The 13,889-nt window shown below is 42.4% G+C and overlaps 1 protein-coding gene across 1 annotated transcript in view; it reads left to right on the top strand.

Moving 5' to 3' along the window:
* jph1a (junctophilin 1a) overlaps positions 1 to 13,889 on the top strand; it is a 40,143-nt gene that overhangs the window by 3,001 nt on the left and 23,253 nt on the right. Inside the window, exon 3 of the mRNA XM_074621323.1 lies at positions 1,823 to 2,591. Coding sequence (XP_074477424.1) covers positions 1,823 to 2,591 — 769 coding nt within the window. The remainder of the gene's footprint in view (positions 1 to 1,822; positions 2,592 to 13,889) is intronic.

Here is a 13,889-nt window from a genome sequence, read left to right as displayed (position 1 = left end):
TATCATTAGGATCAGTATTGTAATATGATGCTCTGAAGAAGCTACAGTAGGACATCACATGCTCATTGTGGGCTCAGCAGCACCAAATGGGATTAATGAAGTATTCCTCTCATTATGTGACTCATAGCAATTCCCTGTCGTCAGAGACAAACGGATGGCGGCGAATGTGCCTACTGTCAGTGGGGGAGTTATTGGCCGCCTGAAAATAGGCTCTTGGCTGAGTGATTCACATTCATCCCAAGTGATCCTCGGTATCAGTACCTTAATCAAATCTCTGTGATTGAGTTAGTTATGCTCACAGTCCCAGATCTGAGGGGAAGGAGAGAAAACATTTCATTAGCTGACATACTCCGCACCCCCTACAGCAAGGCGCCTCTGCTCCCATATGTAATGCTGTTTCAAGGACTTAGTGCTGATATAGAGAATACGTGGCCGGCAAAATGCAGAGGAAACAAATTCTGCCACCACAAGTACCGAAATAAATCCAAACTCTCTGTAACTGCGAAGGTAAATGTTACCCTGGTGTGACTTAAAAAGCATTCTCAAAATAGGTTAAGCTATTCAGACATACATATCTTCAAATAATCTGCTGTTATCATCAGTGTTGGTGCAAACACTCCCCGTAAGGACTCATCTAGAGGAGCACTTTTTTTTCTGATAGTTTATGGAAATCCCACACTGCAGACATTTTCTAAGCTTGAACACTATTTCAATTGATTTAGATAAAAGACGAAGAGCCCTTTTTTGGACGTGGGCCCGGTGAAACAAACAGACTGTACACACAAGCAGCTTTGCTCATCATTATGAGACCACTTCTTTATCATACCAGCCGATGCTAACTGTATCTTCTTGGAATTGATGGGTAATAGAGAGGGTTTCTCAGAGAGTGAGGCCTAATTTAATTTGCCCAAAAAGTGCTTTTGAACAAAACAAAACAAAAAAGATTTACCTGGTGAATACAGTATTTCAAATTAGAGACATGGTGTTAGAATAACATTAGAAATTATGTTTGAATATCATGCCATTTTTGCTTTGAAATTACTTTTTCAATGCTATGTTGCATTGTTTCATCCAATTTGGCTCCCAACGTGGGGTTCAGAGCCCATCCAAGGGGTCACAAGATGATCCCGAGGGGCTTCAAGATGATTTACATACAGGACAGGAAAGAAGACAAAACGTACTTTCAAACATTTTCTTCTGACCTTTCTCTAATTTTTGCTTTCTTTTTGTGAAAATCTGGATAGTTTAACCTCTTTAGGCCTCTAAAAATATTCACATGAAACAATTTGAGAAGGAAAGCTCACTCTTTGGTGGAACTACTCCCAGCTCATACAACATGTGACGAGAAGTCACAAGCAGACAATGCTTCTTTAAAGGAGTCAAGAGGTAAAAAGGTTGAGAACCACTAGGATACCAGGGCTGACCCGTCAAAGCTTTGACCATTGCCATGGTAATCAACCTCCAAATCAGTATTCAAATGCTTTTTTTTTTAATATAAGTATGTAATGATGCAGTATAAATCCCCAAATATCTCATGAAATAAGGAATAACCCCACAACATTATTCATTATTCATGTCCAACATTAATTATTATTAGTTATTCTCAGACGGATATCGCTGTGTGTACAGTAGTGCGGCGGCGGCACTGAAACGGGGGAGATGGAGACAGACAGACAGAAGAACATGTTAGCCTGCTGCGCCGCGAAACTTCGAATGCCTTCGAATATGAAACTTCGAAGCCCAAAAAATAGTATTCAGGACAAGGAACCTAGGATATTTGTGACTAATGTGATTCACTGACCCATGTCTACTGGCTCCTCAGGTACCTATCAAGGCCAGTGGATGGGTGGGATGCGACATGGCTACGGCGTGCGTCAGAGCGTCCCCTATGGCATGGCCACCGTCATCCGCTCTCCTCTCCGCACGTCTCTGGCCTCCCTGCGCTCCGAGCAGAGCAACGGCACGGTGCTCCAGGACCTCTCTTCCCCCGCGGACACGCCGACGGGCAGCCGCGGCGGCTTCGTCCTCAACTTCCACTCGGACAGCGAGGTCGTCACCGGCAAGAAGAAGGGCCTGTTCCGCCGAGGCTCCCTTTTCGGCAGCCTCCGGCAGCTGCGCAAGTCTGACTCTCGGACCTCGATCTCCAGCAAGCGCAGTTCTGCGCGCAGCGACGCCGCCATGAGCCGCATCAGCTCCAGCGACGCTAACTCTACCATATCCATCGGCGACGGCGAGCTGCCAGACGAGGACCTACCTCTGGAGGACCACGTGGACGCCACCACGACCGAGACTTACATGGGCGAGTGGAAGAACGACAAGCGCAATGGATTTGGTGTTTCGGAGAGATCCAACGGGATGAAGTATGAGGGAGAGTGGCTTAACAACAAGCGCCATGGTTACGGGTGCACAGTTTTCCCAGATGGCACCAGAGAGGAAGGGAAGTACAAAAATAACGTGCTGGTGCGTGGAATAAGGAAGCAGTTGATTCCTCTTAAGAACCCCAAAACCAAAGAGAAAGTCGATCGGGCCGTGGAGGCGGCGCAGAGGGCTGCAGCCATTGCCAGGAGTAAAGTGGAAATAGCAGCTTCCAGGTACTGTGTTTATGTGTGTATGACGTGTTCATTCATGCTTCCGTGTGTGCATGTGGGTGTGTACTGTGTAAACACAAAAAAAGACAGGGCGAACATGCTCAGGAGTCACCATTGAAGAGTCAGTTGACAAATGTCTCCCGGTCTGACAGAAAGCTCAGTCTTGTGTAAGTGGAGTCCCATGACTCCAGCGCCGACCTTTATACATCATCAAGGCTTTTGTGTAGCCAATGTGATCATCCCTGGAAAAGATTCTGTTTCTATTCTCTGCCCATATCTTTCATTCCCAGGGAGAGGGGTCAGGCATCTTGTGTGTGAGAGAGAGAGAGAGATTTGTGCGCCCGCGAGTTCATGTGTGTGAGCGGTATAGCCATACCTACGCCGGCGCCAAGTGCGTCTCGTGTGCCCAATAAACGATACCTGCTCCCCCTGCCAAGTACCGCTCTGATGTGGCATCTGCTCTTTAACAGGTGGATGAGACGTGACCTTTTCATTTAAAGCCGCCCTCCTACTGGGACACAGTTCAGTGTGCGCGGCATCGCTTTGACATCCTCTGGTTTTAGAGCATCAGGGAATCATTAAGACTGAAGACTTGTGAGGATGCGTACAAGCTGTGAAAAGGTCTCCATGCAATCACGCGTGTTTTGATTTTATTTTTTGCTTTCTCTCCAGAGGTGCATATGAATTTGCATACATGGAAACACAAGCATTTAGCTTGTGTTTCCATGTATGCAAAAGCAAAGACATGTTCATTGTATTTTCTGTCTCATACACATTCGCACACAAACAATGGTAGTTCCGAAACAATTAGAAACATAATGAACTATAATTAACTTTAATCAGTTAATCACTTCAATTCTTTGATCCTGCTGAGCACAGCTTCACAAACTTGCAGATTTTTGCTTCTCTATGTTTTATATAGAAGACTAAGAGTTTACAGCCTCGGCAGCTGTTCTGCGAGGCTCTACTTAGGCACATTGAGCTAAATGCTAACGTCATCAGTGTTGACAGTGACAATGCTAACGTGCGGATGTTTAGCAGGTAAAATATTTACCATGTTCACCATTTTAGTTTAGCTTGTTAGCATGCTAACATTTGTTAATTAGCACGAAACACGAAAAATGTAATTTGACCTGATGATGGCACTGGATGAAATGTTAAGTTATTGCCATTCATCCTGTTGGGAACATGAACTTATGTACCAAATCATGACAATCCAACCAATAGTTGTTGACATGACAATGACAGAGGATCATCAAAGTTATTATGATTCATCGTTGGGAACTATAAATGTTTTGAAAATCCATCTATTAGATGTTGAGATGTTTCTCAGGATAAGTTAGGTGGGCAACCTCCGCGTCTGAGAAGTGAAGCCAATGCTGAAGTGCCTTAAACTTGCATTCTTTCTAATAGCCAGCAGGGGGCGACTCCTCTGGTTGCAAAAAGAGGTCTGATGTATAGAAGTCTATGAGAAAATGACCCTACTTCTCACTTGATTTATTACCTCAGTAAACATTGTAAACATGAGGTTATGGTCTCAATCGCTGGTTTCAAGTCTCCTTCAATACAGCATGATGTTCATTTAGTAAATTATGGTCCCATTTAGAGTCAAATAGACCATAAAGCATGGTATGCTTTAGGGCGTGGCTACCTTGTGTTTGACAGGTCTAGTAGTTGTCCGTGTTTTCGTCTTAGAACTTTCATAGTGTGTTTTCAGTTCATGAAGGTTAATTGTAACATTTTGGTTGTGCTTAGATGACAACGGCCAAAATACCAAACTCAAGAAATGAAAACGGCAGTCCACAAACCAATGGGTGACGTCACGGTGACTACGTACACTTCTTATATACAGTCTATGGGGTTCATCCTCTGCGCACAAAGAATATCAGCACCAAATTCATGACAGTCCATCCAAGATTTCAAGGATATAAGATAACGATTACATAAGGTGGATTTAACATGCTTAATATAAAAACTCCTGCATACTGTTTGTTCCACAGATAAGACCCGTGATATTATGAGTGTGTGTCCGTGTCAGCGAAGGCCGACGAGGTTGCGACAGGAAAAGAGGAAAATGGATAATGTGCTGAAAGAAAGAGCCATCTGATCTCCTCTTTGGCTGTGCATTAGAGAGCAACAATTTACAGCAGAAGGAGACACATGACCTGATGCATGGCGTTAAAGTAGCAACAGTTAGAAGCATTCGAGCTGATACAAAGTGTTTATGGCAGCAAACAAGGTCCCCTGTACTGTAGTAAGCGATCGAATTACTGCCTGGTACGTGTCGCTCCATCATGTGCTGCTGGGAATCTCAAAACAAGCTCTTCCGTTCTCCTATTTGTGCTCCAAACAGCCAGAATGGCAGACTGTGACGGTTGTGTGTGTGTGTGTGTGTGTGTGTAAGCAGGTTATGCAAGTCTCATTATACAGTGCATGGTGAAAGATGCACTCACATCGATCCACTTCTAGTCACGTGACTCTCTAGTCTTTGAATGTGGAGCGTTTGGATCCACAGGGAGGGGAGATGTAGGGGAGGGAGACGGAGCTAGTAGAAGAAATGGATTGAAGTGAGGGAGCCAGGGGGATAAATGGTGATTGGATAAGATGGGGGGGGATGCAATGCAGCGACTTTGCTGAGCAAGAGGTTTTGAAGTCTGGAGTGGACAGAAATGAAAAGAAAAAAAAAAGGGCACAGCAGAAGGGGGGCACGGCCGCCCCTCCCCTGTGAATTACTGTACAGAAGAGCTATCCCATCAGCCTCTGGGGTGGAGCTGATGACCTCATGCTCGTAATCAGCCAGTCGATAGAGAGATAGTGTGCTGAGGTGGAGTGGAGTTCTGTGTCTGTGACCCCCATTCACTGTTGTCAGCCTTATCTATGTAAAATGGACTTCTACACACACTCTGTTCAGTGTGTGTGTGTGTGTGTGTGTGTGTGTGTGAGAGAGAGAGAGGCCTGTGAACTGAGATAAGTGCCATTGAACAGTTTACCGTGTCATGATGCTTCTCCCACAAAGCCTTTTTGTTACAGATCAGCACTCTCGGTCTCCCGGTGGCTCAGTGGTGTGTAAGTGTATATACACTGTGTAATCTACTGTAATGGCCCTTGTTACACCTAAACTCGCCATGCTATCTCATAAAAGCAGAAGTCTTAAAATGAAGTCTCTGTGTGTGGTGTTATAAATGACCTTACAAAGCTGCAAAATTGCATATTAGTTTCTTCTTCCTGCTTCTTTTTCTTCTGCGTTAAGTTGATTAATCACACTACCTCTACAATGCTGAGAATGATAAGGATGCCAAAACAAACACACACTGTAAGCCAGTCCGTGCCTAGCGGCCGAGGGTGTGCGTGTGTCCATTTGATAGCGATGTTTTCTCTGTAGGCTCTAGTGAAAGGTTAACCAACACCTAATATGCAGGTCCGCTGGAGTGGGGAAGATATTTATATGAGGCTTATTTTTTTCTTTCGCTGCAATCAGCGAAATGTTGAGACTGATGATATTTGGGAGTGCTGAGTGTTTACCATCGTCACATCGAGGCTGTTTTTGGCTCGGTTTTCCCCGTCCTTCTGTCACACATATTAATAGATTTCCTTTAAATCTGCAAATAGGATTGATAGGATATTGGTTAAGAAAGTTTCTTGTACTTCTAATAAATTCTACTGCACTTGCGACTTCATTCAGAACTTTTTCACGTCCACAAAATGGTTAAAAGTCCATGTACCAAATGTTTAGAGAGCTCAACCACTTTGTGTTTGGATGTTTAGTATAACATCCAACTAATACAGTAAATTATAATTTGCTATGATGTAAACTAACTGTAATTATAACCATAGTTATCTAATTACTGTGACACAGAGGTAATTACACAATTTCAAATCCTTCAAATACGTTTCAGAATCACAAAGTTGGGGAATTTGTCAGTATTATCTATTGACTGTTTATAAGAAGAGGACGTAGTCACCGTGACGTCACCCATTGGTTTGTGCAGTGCCATTTTGAAGCCTCAAGTTCGGCATTTTGGCCGTCGCCACCTTGGTTTTTGTCCTTCGCCATGTTGTTTTTTTTGCAAGCAGAAGTGACACAAGAAGATGGAGCTAAGTACAACCAAACACTGAATGAGACATTTTTAGGCGACCAAAATGTTACAATTAACTTTCATGAACTTAAAACACACCGTGAAAGGGTTAAAGTTCTAAGATGAAAATACAGACAACTCCCAGACCGGACAACACCGTAGTAGCGACCTGTCAATTACAAGGTAGCCACGCCCTAAAGCGATTGAGACCCTAAACTCATGTTTACAATGTTTACTGAGGTAATAAATCAAATGAGAAGTAGGCTCATTTTTCTCATAGACTTCTATACAATCTGACTTATTTTTGCAACCAGAGGAGTCGCCCCCTGCTGGCTATTAGAAAGAATGCAAGTTTAAGGCACTTCCGCATTAGCTTCACTTTTCAGACCTGGGGGTTGCTCACTGGTATTATCAGAGTTTTGCTCTTTTATAGTTTATAGTTAATGTTGTAATGTGTGGTTTATATATTTATAGGAAGCTACCGACTGTACATATTAGTAGTAAAACATTAGGTGCACATGTATCCATACACCCTCTTACACACACACTTACGAACACTCACAGACACACAGACTATCTATATGCATTCACTTAATCAGAACTCACCTCTCTCCACGCAGGAACACCTCTCACACACACACACACACACACATAACACACGCACAAGACAAACAAGTACAGTGAGAGTGCGTGTGGTGTGTTCTACTCTGCTAGCATGTCAGCAGTGAGTACTGACTAAATAAGGCAAGGCATCACTTGGCTTATCAGCACCAGCCAGGAATATATACCCGTCCCCACCACTGATATAGCATCCCGCCATCTCACTCACACTATCATCTCTCCTGAATGTCTGTCTGTCGGTGTGTGTGTGTGTGTGTGTGTGAGAGAGAGAGTGTGTGTCCACATAAGCGGGAGTAAAAGATTTAAAGAGAATGGGAGACGCTGTGTGTTTGGAGGTGAGAGGTGAGATACGGTTGCTATCATTTGGCAAGAGAACAGAGAAAGTGTGCGCGCAGTGTGTGTGTGTGTGTGTGTGTGTGCATTTGTATCCAGGGGTGTTTGTTTATCACCTGCTGTGTGATGACCTCAGCCTCTCACCACCTGCCCTTTTTGGAGAGAGTTATAGATCAGCCTGTGTTTCGACATGCAAACAAAATAATCCCATCCCCACAGTATATCACGTAAAATGCCATCTCGGCTCTCCTCGACGGGGACGACTTCTTCCGCTCCAAATAGGGGCAGAGGGTTCATTTTTTCTCTGTCTGTGCGTGCGTGTGTTTGTACGGCGTCATTACAAAGTGGCGCCACGCACCTTTCAAAAGTATGTCCCTTTATGAAGTGACAAAATATACAGTAGCAATGAGGCACGGAGAGTACAGTAACTGTAACTGCTGGAAAGACCGCCAGCCATGTGAATCACGAGTCAGAGTAAAGCAAGCCGCATCATACAGTATATTTATCCCCCCGACATGTCTCATATTTATGGCGATGTGATGGTGTGAGGTAACACAACAGTTATTGCTGACAGAATCAAATGGTCACACACACACACACACACAAGAAATAACCGGCCTCATGTGCCTCATATTATCTATATCAGTGACATTAATGGCCGGCGTCATTGCCAGCTTGTACATACGAAAGAGCTATAAATAATGTAGCTGATGCAATGGCGCATGCATCATGAGTTAGGCAAGCAGTTTTCAAATGACCCACAGCGAAATCAAATTACAGCGTGTAATGTAATCTTATTCTGTACTTCAACATGTTATCGTTATGGAAAATCAGAGTTAGCAGCCCGACAGATGTCAGCAGACGGAACCAGGGAAGGAGTTGAAGTGGTGATTTAAGGAAAGGCTGATGTTGCGCTGACTGAGCTATAAGGGCTATTTTCTCATATTAATATGTTTTATGATGTACAACAACGATAAAATCTCATATTCATATGTAATGAATGATTTCACTGTTATGCAATAGTCCAACTTCTTCGTATTCATAAACCCAAAACTTTATTAAAGGTGCAATGCGTAAGATCTGACCACATGCTCCGAACAAAAAGGAGTCAGCATTTCACGTCTACTACTAGGTCTATACAATCTAAATTTACAGCCATCAGTTATAAAAAATAAACCAACTACTAACTAACAGCAGGGCAAGAATAAATCAAATTCAACCAAACGGCTGAAACTCTGAGAGACGGTCAAAATACCACTGATATCTTGTAATCTTCACGTGTGGCGTTGGCTTATATTGTGTTTATTGTTCCACTAACCGGGGGCTGTACAATCCATGTACGTTTTGACAGTTTGTTTATTGGAATAAATCCAAAGTGGAAGAAACAAGGCTCTGATAGATGGACCTTCAGTTCGCTGTAGCAACTTCATTCCACCAGCGCAAACCCCAGCACCGGGAGTCAATTTTGGCCAGATCTTACACATTGCACCTTTAACTTGGTTTGTTATTTTGGCCTTTATTTGCGGCATGGCTTTAGGATGATACATTTTATTGGTCTCTCCACCACTTTGGTTCAGAATGAAATATCTGGAAATATGTAACGAGTATTGGGTGGATTGCCATGAAATTCATGGTTCCTATACATTGCCGTTAGTATTTAGCTTACAGCACCACTGGGCTTAAGTACAGCCTCACAGAGCCAACAGCATGGGTGTAGACTCCTAGTCTTTGCACAGCCCTACCTGTAATAATTGACAGTTCAAAACACAAATACAATTTAAAACACACAAGAGAAGATGTTACAAATCAGAGCACATACCAGACAAGAGGGGAGGTGACTAAATAGATAGTAGTATTACAGTCTAGTAAAGGTTTATTCCTCATTCTATACGCGAGACACTACATCACTTAGAACATATGACTAAAGTTGATGCTGCTGCTGTTGATAGACATTATGATGCAGAAAGAAGTCGGAGAAAGAAGAAAAATGAATATGTTGTTTTCAGAGTGAGAGTAAAAAAAAATATTTTCTCTCCATTCCCGAGAGGAGAACATTTTGGCAGGAATCAATCCTCGGCCTGCAGGTCCAGCAGAAGAAGTTTACACCAAAAAAGAAGGTTTGATAAGGGAAAGAAAGTGTGAAGAATCTACTGTGTGTGTACATGAAGGCTGCTGGGATAGAGTAAATTGTCTGACTTACACTGTATGACAGCTTTGTTCCTGCGGGAGTAGAGTTGAGTAGCCTCTGTGTGTGTAAACGTGAGTGGAGCGCTGGGCCGTGCCGATAGGATTGGGTTTCACCGACATGCCATTACACTGTGTGGCCGTGGCTTGTAATCTCTCTGAGAATGGCACATATTTCGGCAGCTTCTCAAGTAAGTAAGAGTGGGATGAGTCAGACGGGCGGAGGGGAGGGGGGGGAGTCATGTGGAGTCCAAGGCTGTTATATAGAGGTTAACTCATGTAGTGGTTCACCTGCAATCATTAAAAATGTAAAAGTACTCCTTGTGCAGATGGTTTACCCGCTCCTCCATTTCCTCTATAATCGTTTAGTTTATGAAGAATTTCCTACAAGACTGTGCTCCCTCCATTACCAAACAGTGAATATGATTATCTGCTTGTCTTCTGTGTTAATTGTGCGGTTAATGAGAGTCAGAGTCTGTGGAGTGAGTTAGATATTGTATTAGACACACTGTGATTTGAGATATACAGAAATAATGAGTGCAAGCAAATAGTGTTTCAATGTGAAATCTTGCACCTGTTCAAGAGCTGTTATTGTGTTTTATATTGGTACAATATGTATGTCAATACAATAATCAACTGATGAGGTGAATCCAGATAAAAGCTATTGATTTACATTTACATTATAATGAGTTGCGGGCTCTGCTAAAGGTGCAGCAGCTCGATAGTAGGAAGGGATCCTTAATAACCGTCAGTCCAGTGTAGGTTATTGCTATGCTCGACCCTGCTCCAGAGGAGCCATCACTGGAAGGGAATAAACCTGTTAACTCCTCAAAATAGTGTCCACAGCATGCAGACTGTGACTGTGACAATGTCTTTAAATAGATAGGCAGTGGAGAGGCAGAGCATAGCTTTTATTGTATGTTATATATCATGTTAACTGTCTGTCTTGTATTTTGGTGGCCTGTCAAGATGTTTGCTATTTGGAGCTTTGGATATATTATAGGGATGGTTGATGTATGAATGACATCTTCTATCAGAGTATTTGTAATTTTTAGGGATGTCAAAGTTAATAATAACTGAGTGATAACGCAAATTAGTTTTAACGCCACTAATTTCTTTAATGCAATCAATCTTCCGGAGGTTGTACCGGGCTCAGTTTTAAAGCAAGAGAGAAGATATGAAACTATAAAAACCTAAGGAATCCATTGGTACCAACCATGTCATACTAGCTCTTCGAGAAGGAGGTTAAATAACGCTATGAAGTTACGCTAAATTTTGGCGAGGAAAAACTGTCATGGCCATTTTCAAAGGGCTCCCTTGACCTCTGACCTCAAGATATGTGAATGAAAATGGATTTTATGGGTACCCACGAGTCTGCCCTTTACAGACATGCCCGCTTTATGATAATCACATGCAGTTTGGGGTCAAGTCATAGTCAAGTCAGCACACTGACAGCTGTTGTTGCCTGTTAGGCTGGAGTTTGCCATGATTTCTTATGCAAATGCAGTACCTGTGAGGGTTTCTGGACAATATGTGTCATTGTTTTGTGTTCTTAATTGATTTCCAATAATAAATATATACATACATTTGCATAAAGCAAGCATATTTGCCCACTCCCATGTTGTTAAGAGTATTAAATACTTGACAAATCTCCATTTATTTATTAATCGCGATTAATCATGCACAATCATATGATTAATCGCAATTAAATATTTTAATTGATTGACAAAAATCACCTCACCGATGCAGAACACTGATGGCAATGGCCTGGAATAACAGATAGCTACCTAAGAATGACTGGTATTGTATTGTCATATCATCCAACCCTATAACATTACATTATTTTAATACCAAACAGACGTGAAATATCTCATGCAATGTCTTAAAATGCACAGATAAAGAATCGTGGCAGCAATAGATTTAACCCTAATAGTTGCCATCTGCTTATCCGAGGCACAAAGTGAGTCCGTCATTTCAGTTTGTGTCGCCTGAAGCAACTCTTAAATTGTATTTTTGTACCTGCTATGCTCCCGCAGCCGTGTGTCTTTGACCTCTCTGGATACTAATGTGTGCCCCACTAAATCTGTTCAGCCACTCTGATTGGCTAGCTAGACCGCTTTCACTCCAGATGTTCACGGATTGGATTATGGAATTATCACTTCTCTTGTTGAGTCCGAGTATTGCTTTTCCACGCTGAATCCCCTCGTGTGTCATGCGACCGCTCTTGTAATCACGACGCCGTATGTGTGGCCGGGATGCATTTTCTTTAGGATCTGTTTTGCTGTAAACACGGTTATGCAATGAGGACATTTCATCTATCACTGTCACCGTTTCACAATAATCCACTAGATTATATTATTGAAATGACACATATATAGTTAGCAGGTGCAGTCGATGATAGTGGAACATAATTGTGTAAATGTGTTTCATAGTTGGCTTTTTATGTCACTATCATTAGCTCATGAAATAGCAATAAAAGATAAGTTGTATGACAATTGCATCACAATTTTTTCAGTTGTGGACAGCCTGATGCTAATGCTCCTTTTGGCTTTGCACAGAAGAGGAAATTGATGACAGTGTGTGTATGTGTGTATGTGCGCAGACACTGGGGTGAATAGTGGCAGGAGATTGGAGGAAGAGAGCACAGACCATAATTAAAACTATTCCTTAAGCTCAAGTGGTTACCAGGCGATGTGACCTTTACTTGCGCAGGTTCAGCTTCGGATGTTGAGCCTCGTAGTTAAATGAGACACAACCATGGAGCGGCTGTATGTATGTGTGTGTGTGTCTGTCTGTTTCTTTTTGTTTTCAGCCAAGTTGTAAACCTTTTACAGTGTATTCACTTCGCCAAAGCACACTTAAATTGATCACATTTTAAAAGACGTTCTTGTGCGTGTGTTATATGTGTGTACGTGCAAGCTTATACCCATACAGTGTAGGCTGTAGTGTGGGTTTGTTCATTTGCAAATTCATTAATACAGGCCAGATGCCTGGTTGGACAGCTTGCTCAAGTGTCTCCGGTGGTTGCCGTGGTTACTGCCTCACCGCCGTCATCATCGTTGTCAGCCATTTGTTGATTTTCTTTATGAAGTAGTGGAGTGAAGAGGCGTCGTTCGTTTAACATTGTGTTTATTCATCCAGTAATGCTTGAACGACGTGTCTGGTTCCAGTCGGAGATTTTACAAAAGATTTATGGACTGTAGATACAACACTATGAAGTCACCTCAGGGTGTCCTTTATTCACACTGATTCCCAGCGGGGCTCATTATGGCACGTCTCACTAATGGTCCTTTTCAACTTCTCATGCAGATTTGATGTGTGTGTGTGTGTGTGTGAGTAAATCATTTAAATGAGAGGTAGCTCATTTTTCTAAGGTGGAGGTCAGAATCTTTTGCATGTATGCGTGTTTGCATTGTGTATATGTTGTGTAACGTCATCTGACAACATGTCTTGATTTGCATCGGTAGAGCCCTGTGTGTGTGTGTGTGTCTGTGTGTGTGGGTACAGTGTGTGTGCTGCAGCTTGTCAGTGTGAAAACAGGCAGATGCTGCCTGACAGAAACACAAAACCTGGAGAACCAGTCTTGAGATTCAGACTTAAGTGATGTTTTTTTTTGGATAGTGTTTTCCTCCATTTCATCTTAGTGCTGAAAAAATGAGTCAGTGTGTTGATTAGGCAATCGACAGAAAATTAACCCCAATTTTGATAATCACCTAATCGTTTAAGTCAAGCAAAAATACTAGGGCTGTCAATCCATTGAAATATTTAATCGTGATTAATTGCACATTTTTTATCAGTTCAAAATGTACCTTAAAGGGAGATTTGTCAAGTATTTAATACTCTTATCAGCATGGGTGTGGGCAAATATGCTTGCTTTTATGTATATATTTATTATTGGAAATCACTTAACAACACAAAACAATGACAGATATTGTCAAGAAACCCTCACAGGTACTGCATTTAGCATAAGAAATATGCTCAGATCATAACATGGCAAACTGAAGCCCAACAGGCAACAACAGCTGTCAGTGTGTCAGTGTGCTGACTTGACTATGACTTGCCCCAAACTGCATGTGATTATCATAAA

This window comes from Sebastes fasciatus, chromosome 21, assembly GCF_043250625.1.
Source record: "Sebastes fasciatus isolate fSebFas1 chromosome 21, fSebFas1.pri, whole genome shotgun sequence".
NCBI lineage: Eukaryota > Metazoa > Chordata > Actinopteri > Perciformes > Sebastidae > Sebastes > Sebastes fasciatus.
Note: the sequence above shows the minus strand (reverse complement) of the source record. Positions and strands in the feature narration are given on the sequence as shown.